Source organism: Rattus norvegicus, chromosome 1 (assembly GCF_036323735.1).
Source record: "Rattus norvegicus strain BN/NHsdMcwi chromosome 1, GRCr8, whole genome shotgun sequence".
Classification (NCBI taxonomy): domain Eukaryota; kingdom Metazoa; phylum Chordata; class Mammalia; order Rodentia; family Muridae; genus Rattus; species Rattus norvegicus.
This window is the reverse complement of record NC_086019.1, coordinates 69,884,764-69,909,414: the sequence shown is the minus strand read 5'-3', so window position 1 is coordinate 69,909,414 and position 24,651 is coordinate 69,884,764. Positions and strand designations below refer to the sequence as shown.

The window sequence follows — 24,651 nt, the reverse complement described above, 5'->3', positions numbered from 1 at the left end:
GTACCATATATTTTTGTATTTTTCCTTTCTAAGCTTGCTATGCTTCATCAAAATGTTCATGAGAGTAAACCACAGCACGGAGTCTAAACTGGGTTGTTTTGAGATTTCCTTTGACAATGCATTAATTTGACTCTTCACCTTAACCTGAGGCAGATACTTCAGACAAGCAGCCACATTTTCCCCCCAAATGTGACAGTATCTTGGACACATATTAAAATTCTTCTCTGAAACCTCTAGAGCCAGGCTTCCATAGTTCAAATCTCGCTCACCAACAAGTCTTTCATATTCCTAATAGGATAGTCCAGGAAGCCCCACTTAAAGCATTCCACTGGTTTCCATATCCAAAGTCCCCAAATCCACTTTCTTCCAAACAAAAGCATGGTCAGACCTGTCACAACTATAACCCACTCCTCTTACCAACTTCGGTCTTCAGGTTTCCATTGCTGTGAAGAGGCACCATAAACCAAGTCAACTCTTACAAAGGACACTAGTTAATTGGGGGCTGTCTTAAAGTTTGAGTCCATTATCATCATGGCAGTAAGTATGGCTCTTCTGCACTGGGCAGATCTTGAGCATAGGATCTCAAAGCCCATCCCAACAGTAAATCATTTCCACACTGCCTAATAGTGTCACTTGCCATGGGCCAAGCAAATTCAAACCACCAAATATTGTTTTGATTTTTCTTAGATGGGTTTTTCTCTATAGCCCTGTTTTAGAATATGCACTATAGACCAGGCTGACCTGAATTTAAAGATCCACCTGTTTCTGTCTCACACACACACACACACACACACACACACACACACACACACACACACACACACACACAAAAGCAGTTCACAACTTATTTCCCCCTCTGAGGTACCAGGCATCCATGTAGTGCACAATGACAAAAGTGCACGTGTGCACATGCACACACACACACACACACACACACACACACACACACACACACACACACAGAGAGAGAGAGAGAGAGAGAGAGAAAGCTTTTGACACAATAGGCAAATTTTTATTTTAGCATTATTTTAAAAAATATAAAAGTTCATTAATGGTTTTCCCATGTTGCTTATTCTTAATTTTCTTTTATGAATATAGTTAGAATTTGTAAGTAGAGAAAATACTGGATAAATGCTATGTTACATTATTTACAATGGTATGTTACTCTCCAGTATGAACTCTCTGATGTCTTTTAACATGTGAGTCTTGGGCATAGGAGTCGTCATATTCCATACATTTGTAAGGTTTGTCTCCAGTATGAATTTTCTGATGTGCTCTAAGGTAGGAGCACCTAGTAAAAGATTTGTCACACTTTGTACATCTATAAGGTTTCTCTCCAGTATGAGTTCTTTGATGTGTTCTAAAATTTGAGTTATGAGTAAAGGACTTGTCACATTTCATACATTTGTAAGGTTTCTCTCCAGTATGAAGTTTCTGATGTCTTCTGAGATTTGAAATCTGGTTAAACGATATGTCACAGTCTCTGCATTTGTAAGGTTTCTCTCCGCTATGAATTTTCTGATGTTCTCTAAGGTGAGAATACCTAGTAAAAGATTTATCACATTCTATACATCTGTAAGGTCTCTCGCCGGTATGAACTCTCTGATGTGTTCTAAGATGTGAGGCCTGAGTAAAGGATTTGTCACATTCTATACATTTGTAAGGTTTCTCTCCACTATGAATATTCTGATGTGCTTTTAGAGTTGAACAGCTAGTAAAAGATTTGTCACATTCCTTACACTTGTAAGGTCTCTCTCCAGTGTGAACTTTCTGATGTGTTCTAAGATATGAATTATGGGTAAAGGATTTCTCACATTCCATACATTTGTAGGGTTTCTTTCCAGTATGAATTGTCTGATGTATTTTAAGAGTTGAGCAGGTAATAAAAGATTTTCCACATTCTTTACATTCATAAGGTCTCTCTCCAGTGTGAACTCTGTTATGATGGTTTCTAAGATATGCACGCTGAGTAAAGGATTTGTCACATTCTCTACATTTGTAAGTTTTCTCTTCAGTATGACTTTTCTCATGTTCTCTAAGAGTGGAGTTCTCACGGAAAGATTTGTCACATTCCTTACATTTGTAAGGTCTCTCTCCAGTATGAATACTCTGATGTCTTCGAAGATGTGAACTATGAATAAATGATTTGTCACACTCCCTACATTTATAAGGTTTCTCTCCAGTGTGAATTTTCTGATGTGTTTTAAGAGTTGTGGTTGTAGTAAAGGATTTGTCACATATCTCACATTTGTAAGGCTTTTCACCAGTATGGATTCTATAATGCCTTTTAAGATGTGATAATTCAATAAAGGCCTTACCACATTCTTTGCATTCATGATGCATCTCTGGAGAATGAGTTTTCTGATGCCACCTTAATGATGCATAGTGGGTAAAGGATCTGCCACACTCATTGCACTTGTAAGGCTTCTCTCCAGTATGGAGTCTGTAATGTTTTCTAAAGTGTGAAAGCTGATGAAATTCCCTGCCACATTCTGGACAACTACAATGTTCCTCAGAAGTATGGATTTTCTGATGTGTCCTGAAATTGGGATAGTGGGCAAAGGATTTGTCACACTCCTTACATTTGTAAGGCTTCTCTCCAGTATGCAATTTCTGATGACTTTTAAGTGCTGACAACTGAACAAATGACTTTTCACATTCTTTACATTTGTAAGGTTTCTCCCCAGTATGACGTCTTTGATGTATTTTCAGATGCGTGCACTGGGTAAAGGATTTATCACAAATATTGCACTTGTAGGGTTTCTCTCTGGTATGAATTCTCTGATGGACAGTGAGGCTTGAGGAGGTACTGAAGCATTTCCCACATTTGCCACACTGGTGTGGTTTCTCTTTAATGTAGACTGTTTGTTGCATGAGACTGTAAGCAGAGCTGAAATAGTCATCATATACTTCCTGTCTCTGCTCTTTCTTCGCAGTGTAGAGTCTCTGATCCTGACTAATGACGGAACACAAAGTTAGAGATTTCTCATAGTCTTTAGATTCACAAGGTTCTTCTCCAGTGGGAGCGCTTTTATGACTATCTCGATTTGACAAGCAAACAGAGGCATCCCTTTCCTTACAGCATGTGTAGTTATTAGAGGTTTCTGTAGCGTCACTTGTTTTATAAAGTGCACTGTGGGAAGGTTCAGGAAGCATTTCGCCAAATTCATTAAAATGATGAGACTCCTTGTCAGTCTTCACATGCTGATAGGTAGCATCACATATGCAGTAGTTCTCTGAAAAAATGAGTATAATTCAGATTAATAGGGCTTGTTCTGTGTTTAAACATTTGATAAATGACTGTCTCCCTAAAGTCAGCTAGAAACTATTAGACTTACACATGTTTCTTTCACTGTAATTTTATGTATTATCACAAATCCAGCCTGACAGCCTTCAAGGATCTGTAATGGATAATAAATTTGGCATCTCATGGAAAATGTTTGATGGCTCAAGATGGACCAACACTTGAAGAGTCAGTAATTACCTTTGGGGTGAAGCTCACTGACTGATCATATTTAGAATACACATGTCTATTCAGAAATTGATCAAGAAGAGTGTAATGCAATCCAGGTTCACAGTGTTTGTTCAATGAAGGGTACAGTTCAGAAGATGCAAATCTTTCTAATGTTAAAGGCTTACTTAAAAGCCTCAAAGGGTTAATATTTTTTCTAAAAAATACCACACTAGATTCCTCAAAAATAAGGAAGTAAAGAGAATATTTTGCCAGATGTCAGAGGCTCTAGAATAAAGAGCCTAGAGTCTAGATCATTTGAAGTAGGGCTATCATGGGCAACTATTGCTTATCTCTTTCCTCTACTGTCTGAGCTACTCACATTGCTGTGTTTTTTAACTTTCTTTATAGGGATGTTCTTAAGCTTACATGGTACACTGTTTCTTGGCATTTTCTTGCCCAAGGGTTTCTGTGTTTTCTCCACAGACAAAAATGAAGGACGTAAAGGAAGGCAATTGCAGAATAATGCTACTTCATGGACTCACGTTACACTGATAATTTTTAAAGTAAACAATCTGATATCAGCATAGTCAAGTTAATCTGCATTTTATACTGTCACTAAATGACCACAATTTAGGTGAAGTAAGGCACAATGTCTTCTAACAATTACAGCAAGCAAGATGCAACCGGGACCAGGATATTATAATAAGCTAAACATTTGGGTATCATTTCAAGTGAAACTGAATGCAGAAAATGTGTTTTCCATTCTTGCTTTCTCTTTCACTTGAATCCTTCTCAGTTGTTCTTCTCATTCACTAACCCATCCTAGTTATGGCTCCTCTCTCCTTTCTACCTTCCAGAGAAAACTCACTTGTTCCAGACAGGTAACCAGGCCTACAGTACATACAATAATCCACAAGTTTTGTGAGGTAGCCCATGACTCATGCTAAAATTTTTAGAAAGAATACAGGCTTAGACAATACTCTCCTCAGTACATAAAGACAACACAAAATAGAAGAATCCAGGAATGGATTCCCAATTGCTATTTCCTGTCAGAATCTTTAGCATATATAGGGAGAAATTTCAGTTTGCATATTAAGGGTTTTTTTCCACAATTAAAATCATGTAATTACAATGATAGACATGGAACTCTAAGATATGAAGATAAATATTGTGTAATACTATGTTGCTGATTGCATTGTGGGAACAAAATAAAGGGTGCATGAAACATCTAAAATACAAATGGAAAGTAAAAATCAAATACCATGAAAAGTTCTTTTCTACTATCCAACTTTCTCGATTTTCATGTTGTTTCCAAAGAGCTTTAACAAAGAATTTTACTATGTATAAAGTCAGGACACACAAAAGATGAGTTGATAGTTCCTAAAGCAAAATGTTCTCACCAACAGAGACCAGGTTTCTGTAATTCTCCAACATCACATCAATGTACAAAGCCCTCTGAGTAGAGTCCAGGCATTCCCACTCCTCCTGAGGGAAGTCCACAGCCACATCCCTGAATGTCAACAGACACTGAAACAAAAATGCACAGAGTGACCATGTGATGCTGGGCACAGTGCTTCTCTGGAAATGATGGAATGTAGATGAACGAAGGACATTACTCAAAGAAATGATTTCTAATATAGTCACTCTATAATGAATGTACTACCTCTGTAAAAACAGGATGACACAAGAGTCTTACAAGCATATCCATGAAACAAGATATACATTTGATGATTATCTACCTGATATGTCCCAAAGGACCACAGTGTACAATCTAACTAAAAGGCACAGAGACAGTATCCAAATTAACAAAAACAGAAAGGAATAGGGAGACATAACACCAAACATTGAGGAAATTAAAAATATTATTAGGTCTTACTTCAAAACCCTATACTCTACAAAACTGGAAAATCTAAGTGAAATGAATAATTTTCTAGATAGACATCATTTATCAAAGTTAAATCAAGATCAATTAAATTGTCTAAATAATCCCATAACCACCAAGGAAATAGAAGCAGTCATTAAACGTCTCCCAATCAAAGAAAGGGCAAGGCCAGATGGTTTAAGCATAGAATTCTACCAGACTTTCAAAGAGCTAATACCAATACTCCTGAAACTGTTCTATAAAATAGAAACTGAAGGAAGATTGCCAAACTCATTCTATGAGGCCACAGAAAGACTCAAAACAAGAACAACAACAACAAAAAAATAGATTTCATATTAATGTCCCTTATAAACACTGATGCAAAAATACTCAGTAAAATACTTGCAAATGGAATTCAAGAACACATTAAAAACATCATCCACCATGATCAAGTAGGCTACATCCCAGAGATACAAGGATGGTTCAATATACCAAAAACCATCCATGTAGCGCACCATATAAACAAAGTAAAAGAAAAAAACCCACATGATCATCCCATTAGATGTTGAAAAGGCCTTTGACAAAAATCTAACACCTCTTCATTTTAAATGTCTTGGAATGACCAGAAGTACAAGGAACATACTTAAAAACAATGAAAGCAATGTACAGCAAGCCAAGAGATAACATCAAATTAAATGGATAAAAACTTAAATAATTCACCAAAATTGGACAAAGTAAGACTGTCTATTTTCTCCATATCTCTTCAATATAGTACATGAATTTCTAGCTAGAAGAATAAGACAACTAAAGGAGATCAATGGGATACAAATTGGAAAGGAAAAAGTCAAAGTATCACTATTCAAACATGTTATGATAGTATACATAAGTGACTCCAAAAAATTCTACCAAAGAACTCCTACAGTTGAGAAACACCTTCAGAAAAGTGAATGGATACAAATTTAACTAAAAACAAAAAACAAAAAACAAAAAAACAAAACAAAACAAAAAAACAGTAGCCTTCTCTTATACAGATGATAAATGGATTGAGAAAGAATTAAGGGGGGCTGGAGAGATGGCTCAGCGGTTAAGAGCACCCGACTGCTCTTCCAGAGGTCATGAGTTCAATTCCCAGCAACCACATGGTGGCTCACAACCATCTGTAAAGAGATCCAATGCCCTCTTCTGGTGTATCTGAAGACAGCTACAGTGTACTTATATATAATAAATAAATAAATCTTTAAAAAAAAAGAATTAAGGGAAACAATATTCCTCACAATTACCACAAATAATATAATTATCTTGTTGTAACACTAACCAAGCAAGTAAAAGATCTGTATGACAAGAACTTCAAGTCTCTGAAGAAAGAAATTAAAGAAGATATTAGAAGATGGAAAGATCTCCCATGCTCATGAATCAGTAGCATTAACATAGTGAAAATGGACATCTTGCCAAAAGCAACCTACAGATTTAGTGTAATTTCCATCAACGTTCTAACATAATACTTTATAGACTTTGACAAAACAATTCACATTTTCTATGGAAACACCCAGGACCGCTAAAGCAATCCTATACAATAAATGACCTCTGGAGGTATCACCATCCCTGATTTCAAGCTGTGTTACAGAGCAATAGTAATAAAAGCTGCATGGTATTTGTACTGAAAGAGAGAGGTTGCTTAACAGTATCGAACTGAAGACCCAGAAATAAACACATATACATATGGACACTTAATTTTTGACAAAGAAGTCAAACCATACAATGGAAAAAGGAAAGCATCTTTAAGAAATGGTGCCGGTCTAACTGGATGTCTGCATACAGAAGAATGCAAATAGATCCACATCTATTACATTGCACAAAACTCAAGACCAAGTGGAACAATGGCATCAGCATAAAACTGGATATACTAAATCTAACAGATTAGAAAGTGGGAAATAGTCATTGGTACAGGATAACTTCCTGACGAGAACATCGGTGTCTCAGACACGAAGATCAACAACTGAAAAATGGGACCTTATGAAACTGAAAAGCCTATTAATAGAACAAAATGGTAGCCTACAGATTGGTAAAAGATCTTTACTAACCCTATATCTGACACAGGGCTAATATCTAAAATATATAAAGAACTCAAGTAGTTAGACACCAACAAACCAATAACCTGATGAAAAACTGGGGTACAGAGCTAAAGAGAGACTTCTCAACAGCAGAATATCGAATGGCAGAGACACACTTAAAGAAAAATTCAATGTACTGAATCATCCAGAAAATGCAAATGAAAAAGATGCTGGGATTCCATCTTCTACCCATCAGAATAGCTAAGGTAAAAAACAACTAATATTGGCAAGGATGTAGAGCAAGGCAAACACTCCTCCCTTGCTGGTGGGAAAGCAAACTTTTATAACCACTCTGGAAATTAACCTGGTGGTTTCTTAGAAAATTATGACTAGTTCTACCTGAGGACTCACCTATACCAGTCCTGGGCATGTATCTGAAGATGACCCACCCTACCACAGGGACACATGCTCCACTATGCTCATAGCATCTTTATTCATAATAGCCCAGAAACTGGAAACAACCCATATGCCCCTCACTAGAAGAACAGATACAGAAAATGTGGGTCATTTACAGCATGGAGTACTAATCAGCTATTAAAGTCAAGAGCATCATGAATTTTGCAGGGAAATGACGGAACTAGAATATATCATCCTGAGTGATATAACTGAGGCCCAGAAGAACATGTATGATATTGTAGTGGTTTTAATATGATTGATCCAGGGAGTGGCACTGTTTGGAGGTGTGGTCTTGTTGAAGGGTATCTCTCACTCTGCAGGTGGGCTTTAAGAGCTTCCTCCTAGCTGCCTGAGGATGCCAGTCTTCATGTTCAACTCCTCTTGCACCATGCCTGCCTGGGAACTGTCATGATCCTGACTTGATGATAATGGACTGAACATGTGACTCTGTAAGCTGGACCCAATTAAACGCTGTTCTTATAAGAGTTACCTTGGTCATGGTCTTCACAGCAATAAAACCCTAACTAAGACAAGTATGTACTTGTTTATATGTGGATATCAGCCATAAAGTACAGGATTACCAGGCTACTCTCCATAGACTCAAAGAAGCTAAATAAGAAGGTTGGTCCAAGCAAGGATGCTTTTCACTTAGAAGAGGGACGGAATAAAACAGTCAGAGGAGGCAGATGGAGGGAGGTGAAGGTGGGTGGGGAGGGGAATAGAGGAGGGTCAGCAGCAGGTGTGGAGAGAAAGAGGAGAGAGGGCCAGAGGGCAGGGAGAATGAATGGAAATTGGTGACTGGCGAGGATGGTGATGAGGGCATCTATAAATGTGCCAGAGACCTGAAATGGGGAAGCCTCCCAGGAGTCTATGGGGGTAACTTTAGCTAAGACTCCTAGCAATAAAGACGTGGAACCTGAATTGACTACTTCCTCTACCCAGGCAGGACCCCCAGTGGGAGTGATAAGGACACTAATGCACCCACAAAACTGTAGCCACAAAATGTGTACCGTCTACAAGAAATTCAAGGACACAGATGGAACAGAAAATGGCCAACCAATAACTGGTCCAATTTGAGAACCATCTCATGGTCAAGCACCAATACTGGACACTGTTAATGATACTCTGTTATCCAGTAATTTGATGACAAGAGCCTAGCATAAATGTCCTTTGAGACGCTCTGCCCAGCTCACTGAAACAGAAGCAGAAACTCATAGCCAGACATTGGATGGAGCTTAGGGAATCCTGCGGAAGAGTTGGGGGAAGGATTGAAGGACCATTAGAGGATAGGAACTCTTTAAAAAGACCAACAGAGTCAACTAACCTGGACCCCTGGGGGAATCACAGAAACTGAACCACCAACCCAAGGGCATACACAGGCTGAGCCCAAGGCCCTCTGCACATATGTAGCAGATATGGGACTTAGTCTTCGTGTGAGTCCTCCAACAATTGGCACAGGGGCTGTCTGTAAATCTGTTGCCTGCCTGTGAATTCCATTTCCCTAACTAGGCTGTTGAGTCTTAACTCAGTGGGAGTGAATGGGCCAAGTCCTGTAGAGACTTGATGTACCAGAGGGCCTTCTACCCTCTTAGAAGAGAAGGGGGAGGGGGAGGGAGGGAGGGACAACATGATGGGGGAAACAGGAGGCAGAGCAGCAATTGGGATCAAAAAAGGGAATAAATAAATAAGTTAATGGAAAAATGGAATACTATTCAGCTAATGAGAAAAATGTAACAAGAAGTTGTAGAAAAAGGCTAGGCTTAAAATGTGGAATATTAAGTAAGGTCATACAATGTCAGAAAAAAACTACATTTTCTCTCATATGCATAACTTAGCCAATAATATATCTATATGGAGATAATGTATATGTGAGCACAGTAAAATATGGAGAAAAAAAGTTAAATATGAGTGGATGAGGTAGAACTGAGAGGACAGCTTTTCAGTTCTAATTCTGTCAGGTTTTTGGGGTTTTGGTGGTGGGTAAATTCATCAAATTGTTGGATTAAATGAATGTCTCTAGAGTTTTAGTTCTCAATGACCAATGTAACCATATATAATTTCATTTAGTTCTATAGACTTTCAGTCTGGTTAATTTTAGTGTTTGATTTTGTGTGTGTTTCCACTGTGTTTTATAATCAGGTTAAAGCAAATTATCAGAAGGAGAAAATTAAAGTTTTGCAATATTTGAAGATACAACATTTCTAGAAAGAAAGTGAACATGACTACTGACCTGGGACATGTTTACTGGAGAATCATCCATTTCTTTCTGTTTCTCTCCTTTGAATTTCTCTTTAAGGTACAATGAATAGCCACCTGTGGCCCTTTCATATAAGGGGTCAGAAAAGAAAAGCAGAAATTAATACTGAAAGCTATTAAAGAACAGTTTCAAACCACATTAAAAAGACCCAAGCAACAGAATACTACCTGGTGGTCAATCAGCAATCCCAAAGCCAGGAGAGCATGAAAAGACATTGAAAACTTAGAGAGAAAATCAACATCAACCATATTGTTGCAATCAGAAAAATAGTTTCTTTAAATTGATGGAGTCATAATCTGTGACAGATTAACAAAATTCATTTCTGTAAAGCAGCACAGTACATAATAAATCAGATGCAAATTTTACACAGGTTCAAGAGAAGAACTATCCATAAGAAATAATACATTGCATGTGAAGAATAGACAACTACAAGAAAACTTAGAAGTACTCATTTATAGGCAGGATAGCAAAGCACTAACACGGAGGAGGAATAAGAATACTACCAACATTCCAAACAGCAGCAACATTAAAAAACAAAAGCACTGGAAATAAAAACCCCATGGGCATAAAATGTGTCCACTGTGGATTTCCATATGGAGAATCCTCAATTAAATAAGCAAATCCTCATGTTAAATAAGTGTAGCATATGACACAGCAATTCTATTCCTTCCTATATGTTACAAACACTCAAATCCTGTTACAGAGATACATGCTAACTCATGTTCATTGGTGCTATATTCACAACAGCTACAGAATGGAAACGACCTAAATATCTGAGGAATGGAAACTGAAAATGAGGTAAGTATTCACTAGGAGATGTAAAGAAAATCGAAATCAAGACGTTTGCAGGTAAATAGATAGAACTAGAAAATGATTCTAAATAGAGTGACTCAGACTCAGAAAGACAGGCATTGCATGTTCTCGTTCATAGGAAGTTCCTTTCCAAATTGTCAGGTCTGAGTTCACAACCTGGAGTAACTTTAAGGAAGGAAGGAGCAACTTTTTTGGGATATCGAGGAATAATAAACGGGGAAATACCAGGGGAAAAAATGACTTGAAGGAGAAAATTGAAAAACTGTATTGTGGAAAAAGGCAAGACATAAACATATAAGAAATAGGGTAAAATAACTGTAACTTTGTCTAGAAAGTCATCAAGAATCATACTAATATCCAGCCACCAAAAAAGCCTTATACAACTATATAATCAATAAAGAAGCACATGGATTTAACAGACCACGCTCAGCAGGTGCTGGAAGGATGAAGGTGCACTTATTAGAGTTCTACAGTGTAGGTCATAAGATAATGTAAGTTTAATATACAGTGTCTTCCTAGACACTGTCGACACTCAAATTCCTAAACAATAGATGTTTTCTTTCAGGAATTTCTTGAAATGTAAATAGATAATTTTACCTATGCTAAGCATGTAAACAGATTACAGCATTCGGAACAAGAAAAACGACAGCTGAGGTTAAAACTTATTTTTTGGAGCTGGAGAGATGGCTCAGTGGTTAAGAGCACTGTCTGCTCTTCCTGAGGTCCTGAGTTCGATTCCCAGCAAGCACATGGTGGCTCATAACCATCTGAAATGGGATCCGATGCCCTCTTCTGTGTGTCTGAAGACAGCTACAGTGTACTCATATAAATAAAATAAATCTTAAAAAAAACCCTTATTTTTCTACAAAAGCTTTACTTCATATCTAAAGATACAAAATACCGAGAAAGAAGGAATCATTTTTTAAATGCCATGAATATGGACTACAGTGAAGGTGAGACGATCACAATTATGCTAGTGAAAGAAATAAATCAAGACAAAGTATTAAAATAAATAAATATAAATTATAAAATAAATTAATATAAAGAGTATTAGCACATGATAAGATGGTTCTAGACACAAAGTCCTTGGTCAGCAGAAGTGCATGTTACAAAACCCAGAATGCAGACTGTCGGAACCCACTGGTGACAGGAGTCTATCAGTTCCTAAGGGGAAGTGAGGATTAAAGAAAGGAAGGCAGAGGGAAGAGGCGGCGCATATCTTCCTGGTTGCTGCCGCTGCAGAGAGCCCGTGGGCAGCACCCCACGAGCAAACTTGAGCCTCGGGACCACAGGTAAGACCAAATTTTCTGCTGCAAGAAAGCTGCCTGGTGAGCTCGGGACACACGGAGGCAGAATTCCTCTAGGACCGGGCACGTCCTGTGTTTACCGGAAGTCCCACACCCGCGGATCCCGGCCTGCAGTAGCTCTCTGCTCCCAGACCCCGTGAGAGAGAGACCCAACCGCCTGGTCAGGTGGGCACTCCTGAGGCTGCAGAGCCGAAGAGACCACCAACACTGCCCACCCCTGCCCACATCCCTGGCCCAAGAGGAAACTGTATAAGGCCTCTGGGCTCCCGTGGGGGAGGGCCCAAAAGCGGCAGGACCAGTGCCTGAGACACCGCCGGAACCTGAAGGAAACAGACCGGATAAACAGTTCTCTGCACCCAAATACCGTGGGAGGGAGAGCTAAACCTTCAGAGAGGCAGACAAGCCTGGGAAACCAGAAGAGACTGCTCTCTGCACACACATCTCGGGCGGCAGAGGAAAACACCAAAGGCCATCTGGAACCCTGGTGCACTGAAGCTCCCGGAAGGGGCGGCACATATCTTCCTGGTTGCTGCCGCTGCAGAGAGCCTGTGGGCAGCACCCCACGAGCGAACTTGAGCCTCGGGACCACAGGTAAGACCAACTTTTCTGCTGCAAGAAAGCTGCCTGGTGAACTCAAGACACAGGCCCACAGGAACAGCAGAAGACCTGTAGAGAGGAAAAACTACACGCCCGAAAGCAGAACACTCTGTCCCCATAACTGACTGAAAGAGAGGAAAACAGGTCTACAGCACTCCTGACACACAGGCTTATAGGACAGTCTAGCCACTGTCAGAAATAGCAGAACAAAGTAACACTAGAGATAATCTGATGGCGAGAGGCAAGCGCAGGAACGCAAGCAACAGAAACCAAGACTACATGCCATCATCGGAGCCCAATTCTCCCACCAAAACAAACATGGAATATCCAAACACACCAGAAAAGCAAGATCTAGTTTCAAAATCATATTTGATCATGATGCTGGAGGACTTCAAGAAAGACGTGAAGAACTCCCGTAGGGAAACACAGGAAAACATTAATAAACAAGTAGAAGCCTACAGAGAGGAATCGCAAAAATCCCTGACAGAATTCCAGGAAAACACAATCAAACAGTTGAAAGAATTAAAAATGGAAATAGAAGCAATCAAGAAAGAACACATAGAAACAACCCTGGATATAGAACACCAAAAGAAGAGACAAGGAGCTGTAGATACGAGCTTCACCAACAGAATACAAGAGATAGAAGAGAGAATCTCAGGAGCAGAAGATTCCATAGAAATCATTGACTCAACTGTCAAAGATAATGTAAAGCGGAAAAAGCTACTGGTCCAAAACATACAGGAAATCCAGGACTCAATGAGGAGATCAAACCTAAGGATAATAGGTATAGAAGAGAGTGAAGACTCCCAGCTCAAAGGACCAGTAAATATCTTCAACAAAATCATAGAAGAAAACTTCCCTAACCTAAAAAAAGAGATACCCATAGGCATACAAGAAGCCTACAGAACTCCAAATACATTGGACCAGAAAAGAAACACCTCCCGTCACATAATAGTCAAAACACCAAACGCACAAAATAAAGAAAGAATATTAAAAGCAGTAAGGGAAAAAGGTCAAGTAACATATAAAGGCAGACCTATCAGAATCACACCAGACTTTTCGCCAGAAACTATGAAGGCCAGAAGATCCTGGACTGATGTCATACAGACACTAAGAGAACACAAATGCCAGCCCAGATTACTGTATCCTGCAAAACTCTCAATTAACATTGATGGAGAAACCAAGATATTCCATGACAAAACCAAATTTACACAATATCTTTCTACAAATCCAGCACTACAAAGGATAATAAATGGTAAAGCCCAACATAAGGAGGCAAGCTATACACTAGAAGAAGCAAAAAACTAATCGTCTTGGCAACAAAACAAAGAGAATGAAAGCACAAAAACATAACCTCACATCCAAATATGAATATAATGGGAAGCAATAATCACTATTCCTTAATATCTCTCAACATCAATGGCCTCAACTCCCCAATAAAAAGAAATAGATTAACAAACTGGATACGCAACGAGGACCCTGCATTCTGCTGCCTACAGGAAACACACCTCAGAGACAAAGACAGACACTACCTCAGAGTGAAAGGCTGGAAAACAACTTTCCAAGCAAATGGTCAGAAGAAGCAAGCAGGAGTAGCCATTCTAATATCAAATAAAATCAATTTTCAACTAAAAGTCATCAAAAAAGATAAGGAAGGACACTTCATATTCATCAAAGGAAAAATCCACCAAGATGAACTCTCAATCCTAAATATCTATGCCCCAAATACAAGGGCACCTACATACGTAAAAGAAACCTTACTAAAGCTCAAAACACACATTGCACCTCACACAATAATAGTGGGAGATTTCAACACCCCACTCTCATCAATGGACAGATCATGGAAACAGAAATTAAACAGTGATGTCAACAGACTAAGAGAAGTCATGAGCCAAATGGACTTAACGGATATTTATAGAACATTCTATCCTAAAGCAAAAGGATATACCTTCTTCTCAGCTCCTCATGGTACTTTCTCCAAAATTGACCATATAATTGGTCAAAAAACGGGCCTCAACAGGTACAGACAGATAGAAATAATCCCATGCGTGCTATCGGACCACCACGGCCTAAAACTGGTCTTCAATAACAATAAGGGAAGAATGCCCACATATACGTGGAAATTGAACAATGCTCTACTCAATGATAACCCGGTCAAGGAAGAAATAAAGAAAGAAATTAAAAACTTTTTAGAATTTAATGAAAATGAAGGTACAACATACCCAAACTTATGGGACACAATGAAAGCTGTGCTAGGAGGAAAATTCATAGCGCTGAGTGCCTACAGAAAGAAACAGGAAAGAGCATATGTCAGCAGCTTGACAGCACACCTAAAAGCTCTAGAACAAAAAGAAGCAAATACACGCAGGAGGAGTAGAAGGCAGGAAATAATAAAACTCAGAGCTGAAATCAACCAAGTAGAAACAAAAAGAACCATAGAAAGAATCAACAGAACCAAAAGTTGGTTCTTTGAGAAAATCAACAAGATAGATGAACCCTTAGCCAAACTAATGAGAGGACAAAAAGAGTGTGTACAAATTAACAAAATCAGTAACGAAAAGGCAGACATGACTACAGAAACAGAGGAAATGTAAAAAATCATCAGATCCTACTACAAAAGCCTATAGTCAACAAAACTAGAAAATCTGCAGGAAATGGACAATTTCCTAGACAGATACCAGGTATCAAAGTTAAATCAGGAACAGATAAACCAGTTAAACAACCCCATAACTCCTAAGGAAATAGAAGCAGTCATTAAAGGTCTCCCAACCAAAAAGAGCCCAGGTCCAGATGGGTTTAGTGCAGAATTCTATCAAACCTTCATAGAAGACCTCTTACCAATATTATCCAAAGTATTCCACAAAATTGAAACAGATGGATCACTACCGAATTCCTTGTACGAAGCCACAATTACTCTTATACCTAAACCACACAAAGACACAACAAAGAAAGAGAACTTCAGACCAATTTCCCTTATGAATATCGACGCAAAAATACTCAATAAAATTCTGGGAAACCGAATTCAAGAGCACATCAAAACAATCATCCACCATGATCAAGTAGGCTTCATCCCAGGCATGCAGGGATGGTTTAATATACGGAAAACCATCAACGTGATCCATTATATAAAAAAACTGAAAGAACAGAACCACATGATCATTTCATTAGACGCTGAGAAAGCATTTGACAAAATTCAACACCCCTTCATGATAAAAGTCCTGGAAAGAATAGGAATTCAAGGCCCATACCTAAACATAGTAAAAGCCATATACAGCAAACCAGTTGCTAACATTAAACTAAATGGAGAGAAACTTGAAGCAATCCCACTAAAATCAGGGACTAGACAAGGCTGCCCACTCTCTCCCTACTTATTCAATATAGTTCTTGAAGTTCTAGCCAGAGCAATCAGACAACAAAAGAAGATCAAGGGGATACAGATCGGAAAAGAAGAGGTCAAAATATCACTATTTGCAGATGATTTGATAGTGTATTTAAGTGATCCCAAAAGTTCCACCAGAAAACTACTAAAGCTGATAAACAACTTCAGCAAAGTGGCTGGGTATAAAATTAACTCAAATAAATCAGTTGCCTTCCTCTATACAAAAGAGAAACAAGCTGAGAAAGAAATTAGGGAAACGACACCCTTCATAATAGACCCAAATAATATAAAGTACCTTGGTGTGACTTTAACCAAGCAAGTAAAAGATCTGTACAATAAGAACTTCAAGACACTGAGGAAAGAAATTGAAGAAGACCTCAGAAGATGGAAAGATCTCCCATGCTCATGGATTGGCAGGATTAATATAGTAAAAATGGCCATATTACCAAAAGCAATCTACAGATTCAATGCAATCCCCATCAAAATACCAATCCAATTCTTCAAAGAGTTAGACAGAACAATTTGCAAATTCATGTGGAATAACAAAAAACCCAGGATAGCTAAAGCTATCCTCAACAATGAAAGGACTTCAGGGGGAATCACTATCCCTGAACTCAAGCAGTATTACAGAGCAATAGTGATAAAAACTGCATGGTATTGGTACAGAGAAAGACAGATAGACCAATGGAATAGAATTGAAGACCCAGAAATGAACCCACACACCTATGGTCACTTGATTTTTGACAAAGGAGCCAAAACCATCCAATGGAAAAAAGATAGCATTTTCAGCAAATGGTGCTGGTTCAACTGGAGGTCAACATGTAGAAGAATGCAGATCGATCCATGCTTATCACCCTGTACAAAGCTTAAGTCCAAGTGGATCAAGGACCTCCACATCAAACCAGACACACTCAAACTAATAGAAGAAAAACTAGGGAAGCATCTGGAACACATGGGCACTGGAAAAAATTTCCTGAACAAAACACCAATGGCTTACGCTCTAAGATCAAGAATCGACAAATGGGATCTCATAAAACTGCAAAGCTTCTGTAAGGCAAAGGACACTGTGGTTAGGACAAAACGGCAACCAACAGATTGGGAAAAGATCTTTACCAATCCTACAACAGATAGAGGCCTTATATCCAAAATATACAAAGAACTCAGGAAGTTAGACCGCAGGGAAACAAATAACCCTATTAAAAAATGGGGTTCAGAGTTAAACAAAGAATTCACAGCTGAGGAATGCCAAATGGCTGAGAAACACCTAAAGAAATGTTCAACATCTTTAGTCATAAGGGAAATGCAAATCAAAACAACCCTGAGATTTCACCTCACACCAGTGAGAATGGCTAAGATTAAAAACTCAGGTGACAGCAGATGCTGGCGAGGATGTGGAGAAAGAGGAACACTCCTCCATTGTTGGTGGGATTGCAGACTGGTAAAACCATTCTGGAAATCAGTCTGGAGGTTCCTCAGAAAATTGGACATTGAACTGCCTGAGGATCCAGCTATACCTCTCTTGGGCATATACCCAAAAGATGCCTCAACATATAAAAGAGACACGTGCTCCACTATGTTCATCGCAGCCTTATTTATAATAGCCAGAAACTGGAAAGAACCCAGATGCCCTTCAACAGAGGAATGGATACAGAAAATGTGGTACATCTACACAATGGAATATTACTCAGCTATCAAAAACAACAAGTTTATGAAATTCGTAGGCAAATGGATCGAACTGGAAAATATCATCCTGAGTGAGCTAACCCAATCACAGAAAGACATACATGGTATGCACTCATTGATAAGTGGCTATTAGCCCAAATGCTTGAATTACCCTAGATCCCTAGAACAAATGAAACTCAAGACGGATGATCAAAATGTGAATGCTTCACTCCTTCTTTAAATGAGGAAAAAGAATACCCTTGGCAGGGAAGGGAGAGGCAAAGATTAAAACAGAGACTGAAGGAACACCCATTCAGAGCCTGCCCCACATGTGGCCCATACATATACAGCCACCCAATTAGACAAGATGGATGAAGCAAAGAAGTGCAGACCGACAGGAGCCGAATGTAGATCGCTCCTGAGAGACACAGCAAGAATACAGCAAATACAGAGGCGAATGCCAGCAGCAAACCACTGAACTGAGAATAGGTCCCCCGTTGAAGGAATCAGAGAAAGAACTGGAAGAGCTTGAAGGGGCTCGAGACCCCATATGTACAACAATGTCAAGCAACCAGAGCTTCCAGGGACTAAGCCACTACCTAAAGACCATACATGGCCTGACCCTGGACTTTGACCCCATAAGTAGCAATGAATATCCTAGTAAGAGCACCAGTGGAAGGGGAAGCCCTGGGTCCTGCTAAGACTGAACCCCCAGTGAACTAGACTATGGGGGGGAGGGCGGCAATGGGGGGAGGGTTGGGAGGGGAACACCCATAAGGAAGGGGAGGGGGGAGGGGGATGTTTGCCCGGAAACCGGGAAAGGGAATAACACTCGAAATGTATATAAGAAATACTCAAGTTTTAAAAAAAAAAGAAAGAAAGAAAGGAAGGCAGAAAGAAGACACAGGGACAGGAGATCGATTCTGGAGGACTGTTAGTGAACACTGAAGCAGCCCCGAGTTTATGTTGCATAACCTTTTTATACACCACACTGTCAGGAAGCAAAACCACGAGCTAGCAGAAACTATCTATACAGGATATCTCTCCCCATCCAGAGGCCTCCCTGTTCCTTCCATCAAGGTCCACAGAATCCCTTGCCTTGAGCCTGAAGTATATCTCCTAACTTTCCATGCAACAGCAGGCCAGCAAATCTGACAGCAGACCCTGACCTGCCTTGACAGAAAACAGGAGGCTACATAAAATGTGAAAAGTGGCACACTGCCTCATATGCTTTTTACACACAACCTAGAAGGAGGTTCATCTTCTCTAAGTCTCCAAGCAACTCCTACTAAGTCCTATTTGTATATTTTACAGAAAGCAATCCTGAAAGTATGGAGGAGCAGCGCAGAGCTAGAAAATGCTAAGAGGATCACATCTAGAGCTGATCTCACAGTATATTACAATCACAGAAATGGAAACCACTTGGAACTGTCATGACAACAGACAATAGGAGATGTCCCTGGGAAGACAGGATAAACAGACTTTACCTGTCTGCAAATACAGGTTCTTATTACAACTCGGCATTATTTTCAGGAATAGAAGAATTAACACTAAAAGATAGAGAATATCAAGGCTGGAGAGATGACTCAATGGTTAAGAGCTCTGTCTGCTCTTTTAGAAGTCCTGAGTTCAATTTCCAGCAACCACATGGTGGTTCAAAGTGATCTGTAATGGGATCCGATGCCCTCTTCTGGTGTATCTGAAGGTAGTGACAGTGACAGTGTATTTACATACATTAAAATAAATAAATAAATAAATAAATAAATAAATAAATCTAAAAAAATGAAAAGGAATAGAATGTGCTAAAATACCAAAAGCTCCATCATTAAATATCCCATCTAGAAGTATTAATTTTCATCATTTTATAACACATTAAAATCACTGAAATGAAAGACATTTAATATTGGTGTGTAGACCTGATCAGTGATGCGCATAGAATAAGGACAGCATCACTCACATGCACAGTCAGGTAACATTTTATTGCCTCCGAGTATCAGTTCTTCTGTAGAAAGTCTTCTCATCTCTACAGTAGGATAACTCTAAGGAGATTTTTCTCAGCGGAAGTCTCCAGAATTATTTCTAGACTGTGGCAAAACTGATCTCATGTCCCACTTCCACATTCATTTGAAGCCTTGCCATTCCTTCACCAATGCTCCAACATACCTGGATCCTTAGTTACCGGCTCTTTGTTCTGTCCACAGGGGAGCAGGTCTGAGTGATCATTGACCCTGTACATGAGAAAGAGATTCTTCAGCAAGCACCTGCATTTGTAGCACAGTACTGTGCTCAGTAGATGAAGAAAGAATTCTACAGTGACCCCCCAATTGTCAAGCAGTGTCGGAATACTGAAAATATTTAGAAAGCATTTTCAGTTACTGTAACTCAAAAACTCACTTCCAATCACAGCTCAGTCAAATCTCAGGGGCACAAATGGAACTGAATGATTGGGATGAAAATATTAAACATTAATGAGGTTCTAAATTTATCCTGGACTAAAAATGATGAAAGCCTTTCACTCCCAAAAGAACTCATTCTTGCATAGTAACTTGCCACAAATCCCTGAGGAAGAGCAAGAGGGCTGAAGCAAACTATTCTCACTCACACAAGCCAGACTACTGTAACTCTGCAACATCCAGTCTCTGTATAAAGCACTCCCCACATGGTTCTGACATTGCCCCTTCTGGCAGAAGTCCACAGTCACACTAGTGACTGTGAACTAGCCACAAAATACAAAACAGCAGTTTGAACAGTGGTCCTGGTGCATACCTTAAACCTAGCACACAGGAGACAGAGTCAGGTGTAACTGTGACTTCCAGTCCAGCCTGGTCTACATAGTGAGTTCTGGGCCAGACAGAAGAACACAATGGGTTCAAGCCACAGACACAGCAGACACAGGAACCAAGCCAAATCAAACCAAACCAAACCAAAAAACAGTTTGTGTTCATGGACAGAGTAGTTTTCTAGAACTGAGGAGACAAAAGACTTTTGCTGACTTTTTACTGATATAGAAGAGTTAAAATAATTATTTGACAGATGATTTATAGTACCATCCTATAAAACTACCCTTTCTGTTTTATTTCTTTTTTTCCTTTTCCTTCTCCCTCTTCCCACTGACACGATTTCTCTTTGTGGCTCTGGCTGTTCTTAAACTCCCTGTGTGTACCAGGGTGTCAAGGAACTCCCAGATCCAACTGCCTCAGTATCCCAAGTGTAGGGATTAAAGACTTGTGCCAGGGCTGGAGAGATGGCTCAGTGGTTAAGAGCACTGACTGCTCTTCCAGAGGTCCTGAGTTCAATTCCCAGCAACCACATGGTGGCTCACAACCATCTATGATGATATCTGATGCCCTCTTCTGGTGTGTCTGAAGACAGCTACAGTGTACTTATATATAATAAATAAATAAATCTTAAAAAAAAAAAAGACTTGTGCCAACACCAGCTGGCTTATAATGTTCTTTCTAACTGTGAACTGTAACAGATGTGCAACTTGGTCATCATGTTGGTCCCCTAACAACTGGAGCAGAGGCTGTTTCTCTGTTGACTGCCTTTGGATCCCCTTTCCCTAACTGGGCTGCCTTGTCTAGCCTCCATAGGAGATATGCCTAATCCTACTGTATCTTGATGTGCCAAACAGGACGGATATCCATGGGAGGCTTTCCCTTCTCTGAGGATAAGGGGAAGAAGGCGTCGGGGAGGGGAGGAGTGAAGGAGAGGAAGAGTGAGGGACTTGGAGGAGAGGAAACAGTCATGACAATGTACCGTAAATAAACGAGAAAACAGTTTACTTTTAAAAGTTACATTTAAACTATATCTATGAAACTCGCAACAAATATACTTTTAGATTCAATTACATTTCCAGCCATTCCTTATATGACTAGTAGCTAAAATCTCTCTGGGCTGTCAAGTTACCAAGTATGTCCCGGGTATGTCAGAGGAGTTAACGTGTAAGTAAATTTAAAGAGCTTTGTCCTTTACACCTCAACAAAGAGCACTGGTTTACAAATATCAATAGATAAACTCAAATATTCTACTATTCCTATATTTTGAAAATCACATGATCAATGAAAAAACACATCAGGATTATTTCAGTATGCGCTGAAATACATCGAGAATGAAAGAAAATGACAGCGAAATTTCAGAGCTAGCTTACTTATGAACACCAGAAATACTGATCACACCCTGCTCCCTTCCAGCCCGTTTCCCAGTCCCGCAGCTCCTCTGACTTGGGAGGTTTCAGGCACGCGGGGCTATAGTTTCAGCTGCTGAGCTGCTGACTCTCCCAGGATGCCTCGCGCGGCACCACGGTTGCCCGGAGTTTTAGCTTCTTCCAAATCTCGCCCCCGGGCCTGCACCATGCTACTCCCCACGGTGTAGGGCCGCGAGCTCTGGACGAGAACAGGTCATTGACACTTTTGGCTTTGGTTCTCAGCCCGATTTACCTGGCTTCACTCACCTACTTTTCCAGCTTCCGCTCACGTCACCCCACTAACTCCTCCCACTCGGAACGCTTTCTACTGTACCCCTGTAAGGTCCAACAAACATCCTTGCACCCTCCGTTTCCGGGCGAGTGGCCCGGCCCTGCGGAGACCGGTCCCTCCCACTTTGTCTTAGACTGCTTTCCACACAGCTCAGCTTGCCCAGCCTCCCCACATGCTTGCTGCTAGACCAGAAGTGGATCTGGTACGACTCTACACCCTGATATCTGACCCCCGTAGTGAGTACAGAACCCTTTAGATAAAAGACAGGCCGTCTAATACCCCCACTGGACTCAGGAATGCATACTTTATACCAAACAACAACACAGACTGAATTCAGAAGCCCGAGTCCCAACCCCAAAGCACAAACATGAGAAGCCAAAAGCAAAGCCTGGAGTTTTGACTTGGGAAGAGACATGTAAAGAACTTGGATTTTGAAAAGAAGTAGGTGTCTCAAGAAGTCAGTGGTCAACAACCCTTTGGCTATCTGCCCAGGGCAGAATTCATTCTGTGCTGTACTACTTGTACCACTAGATGGCGGTCTTGTCATTTTACTAACTCAGAAAGCTAGTCTGTGACTCATACTTAAGGTGAGAAAAAACAGAATTGTTTGTTTCCTTCCCCTCCCCTCCCCTCCCCTCCCCCCTTCCCTCTCTTCCCCTCCCCTCCCCTTCCCTCTCGCCCCTCTCCTTGAGTGTTGAATGCAGAGACCTTAACTCTCACAGATGCAAAAAATAAATAAGGTAAATAGTTCTAGTCCTAATAAAGTCAGTTACTCCATCCTATCTCTAGCTGTGGGAACACCAAAAGAAGAGTGGTTAGGAAGTAAGAGGGGAAAGGCTAAGAAAAACCATTCTCTAGATTCCATACAACTATTGTAGTCAGTAACCAACAGCAGCTGTCCTTGTCTGCACTGGCCCCATACAAGACCACAGCCAGTATAGGAAAGGGAATGGCTCACTTTACCTGATGTTGGCTATAGATAGACTGTAGGAGAATACTGTTATTCTCTTCTGAGCACATCAGGCTCCAACACATAGATCCAAACCCACATCCTCACAAATGTCTCTTATAAATCTTAGTGGGCTGGCAATATGAAGAGAGATGAACACGACAGAGAGATTTGTTGGAATTGTAGAGCAGAAGAACAGAGGTTTAGGAGGTGAGACTGGTCAATAGTTGATGTGGACACGCAAATGCAATATGCCAGTATGAAATAGCTAATAGTAGAAAACTTGGGGAAGTTCATTCGTTCATTCACTCATTCATTTGGGACAGGTTTTTCTCTGCATAGCACAGTTATTAACGAAGTGTGTTACCACGCCCAGCTCAAAAAACGTTTTAAAAAAAGACTTCTTTTGCGTGAGTGCTCTATCTGCATGTACACCTGTATACCAGAAGAGGGCATCAGAGCCCATTACAGATGGTTGTGAGCCATGATGTGGATGTTGAACTCAGGACTTCTGGAAGGGCACACAGTGCTCTTAACCTCCGAGCCATGTCCCTGCCCCTCAAAATTGTTTTCAAATTACCACATCAGTCTATAATTTTTTTGATTGTATCAGGATCCGGTGGGGGTGCTTGTATTTGTTAAATTTTGGTTGGTTTAATTGTTTGTTTGTTGTTATTGTTGTTTTTTGAGACAGGCTGTTGTTATTGTTGTTTCTTGAATTCACTAAGATCAGCCTACCCTGCCTCTGGAACGCTAGGATTAATGAGATGGTCCACCAAGCCTGGCACAGACTCTGGGTTCATGTCAGGTAATAGTTAAGAGTCAGAAAGTCTTGCTTTTTTGTGTCAGGAAGTAGTAAATGTTAAGTAGCTTTGACATTAGTTATATGAAATAAAGTCCTGTCCATCTTGTGATGGGATTGTTTTATGGATGGCATTTTATGCCCAACAATGGGAAGAGGGAACTCAAGAGTCCACCTCCATAGATAGAAGTGGAAGGACAGGGTTACTAATCCACAGTCAAAATTTCTAACCCAGAACTGTTCCTGTCTAGAAGAACTGCAGGGACAAAAATAGAGAAGTGACTGAAGACAGGAGCCTAGCATGGATGTCCTCAGAGAGGCTCTACCAGCAGCTGACTGAGACAGACACAGATATTTACACCCAACCATTTCACTTAAGTTGGGCCCCTATGGTTGAATTAGAAGAAGGACTGAAGAAGCAGTTGGGGAGGGTGAACCCATAGGAAGACCAGCAGTCTCCAGAGACTAGCCACCAACCAGGCAGCATGCAGGAGCTGGTCTGAGGCCTCCAAATATAGCAGAGTACTGCCTGGGCTGGCCTCAGTGGTAGATGCACTTAATGAGGCCCCAGGGAAGGGCGAAGGC

At 40.2% G+C, this 24,651-nt stretch overlaps 1 protein-coding gene across 4 annotated transcripts; it reads right to left on the bottom strand.

Annotated features, from left to right (window-relative positions):
- Positions 1-990: 990 nt before the first annotated feature.
- Positions 991-22,830, bottom strand: Zfp51 (zinc finger protein 51). 4 transcript variants are annotated; one of them, XM_039100166.2, is made up of 5 exons: positions 22,291-22,830; positions 20,001-20,065; positions 10,053-10,143; positions 4,855-4,981; positions 991-3,236 (listed from the first exon to the last, which is right to left on the bottom strand). In XM_039100166.2, exons 3-5 carry the CDS (start codon positions 10,080-10,082, stop codon positions 1,162-1,164), a joined length of 2,232 nt encoding a protein of 743 aa, XP_038956094.1. In that variant the 5' UTR covers positions 10,083-10,143; positions 20,001-20,065; positions 22,291-22,830; the 3' UTR covers positions 991-1,161. The 4 variants fall into 4 exon arrangements, with proteins under 4 accessions (XP_038956094.1, XP_038956096.1, XP_038956098.1 ...); XM_039100168.2 differs by lacking the exon at positions 22,291-22,830 and adding an exon at positions 21,988-22,281; XM_039100170.2 differs by lacking the exon at positions 4,855-4,981 and having other exon boundaries at positions 22,291-22,825.
- Positions 22,831-24,651: the final 1,821 nt, after the last annotated feature.

What these genes read in the sequence shown, in the direction of transcription:
- Zfp51 (XM_039100166.2), bottom strand. Translation starts at nt 10,082, where the DNA reads ATGGATGATTCTCCAGTAAACATGTCCCAG. An exon ending in CTCCAGTAAACATGTCCCAG is followed by an intron (nt 4,982 to 10,052) that starts GTCAGTAGTCAT and finishes TTTTTGTTTCAG; the next exon opens with TGTCTGTTGACATTCAGGGA. An exon ending in CAGAAACCTGGTCTCTGTTG is followed by an intron (nt 3,237 to 4,854) that starts GTGAGAACATTT and finishes TCATTTTTTCAG; the next exon opens with AGAACTACTGCATATGTGAT.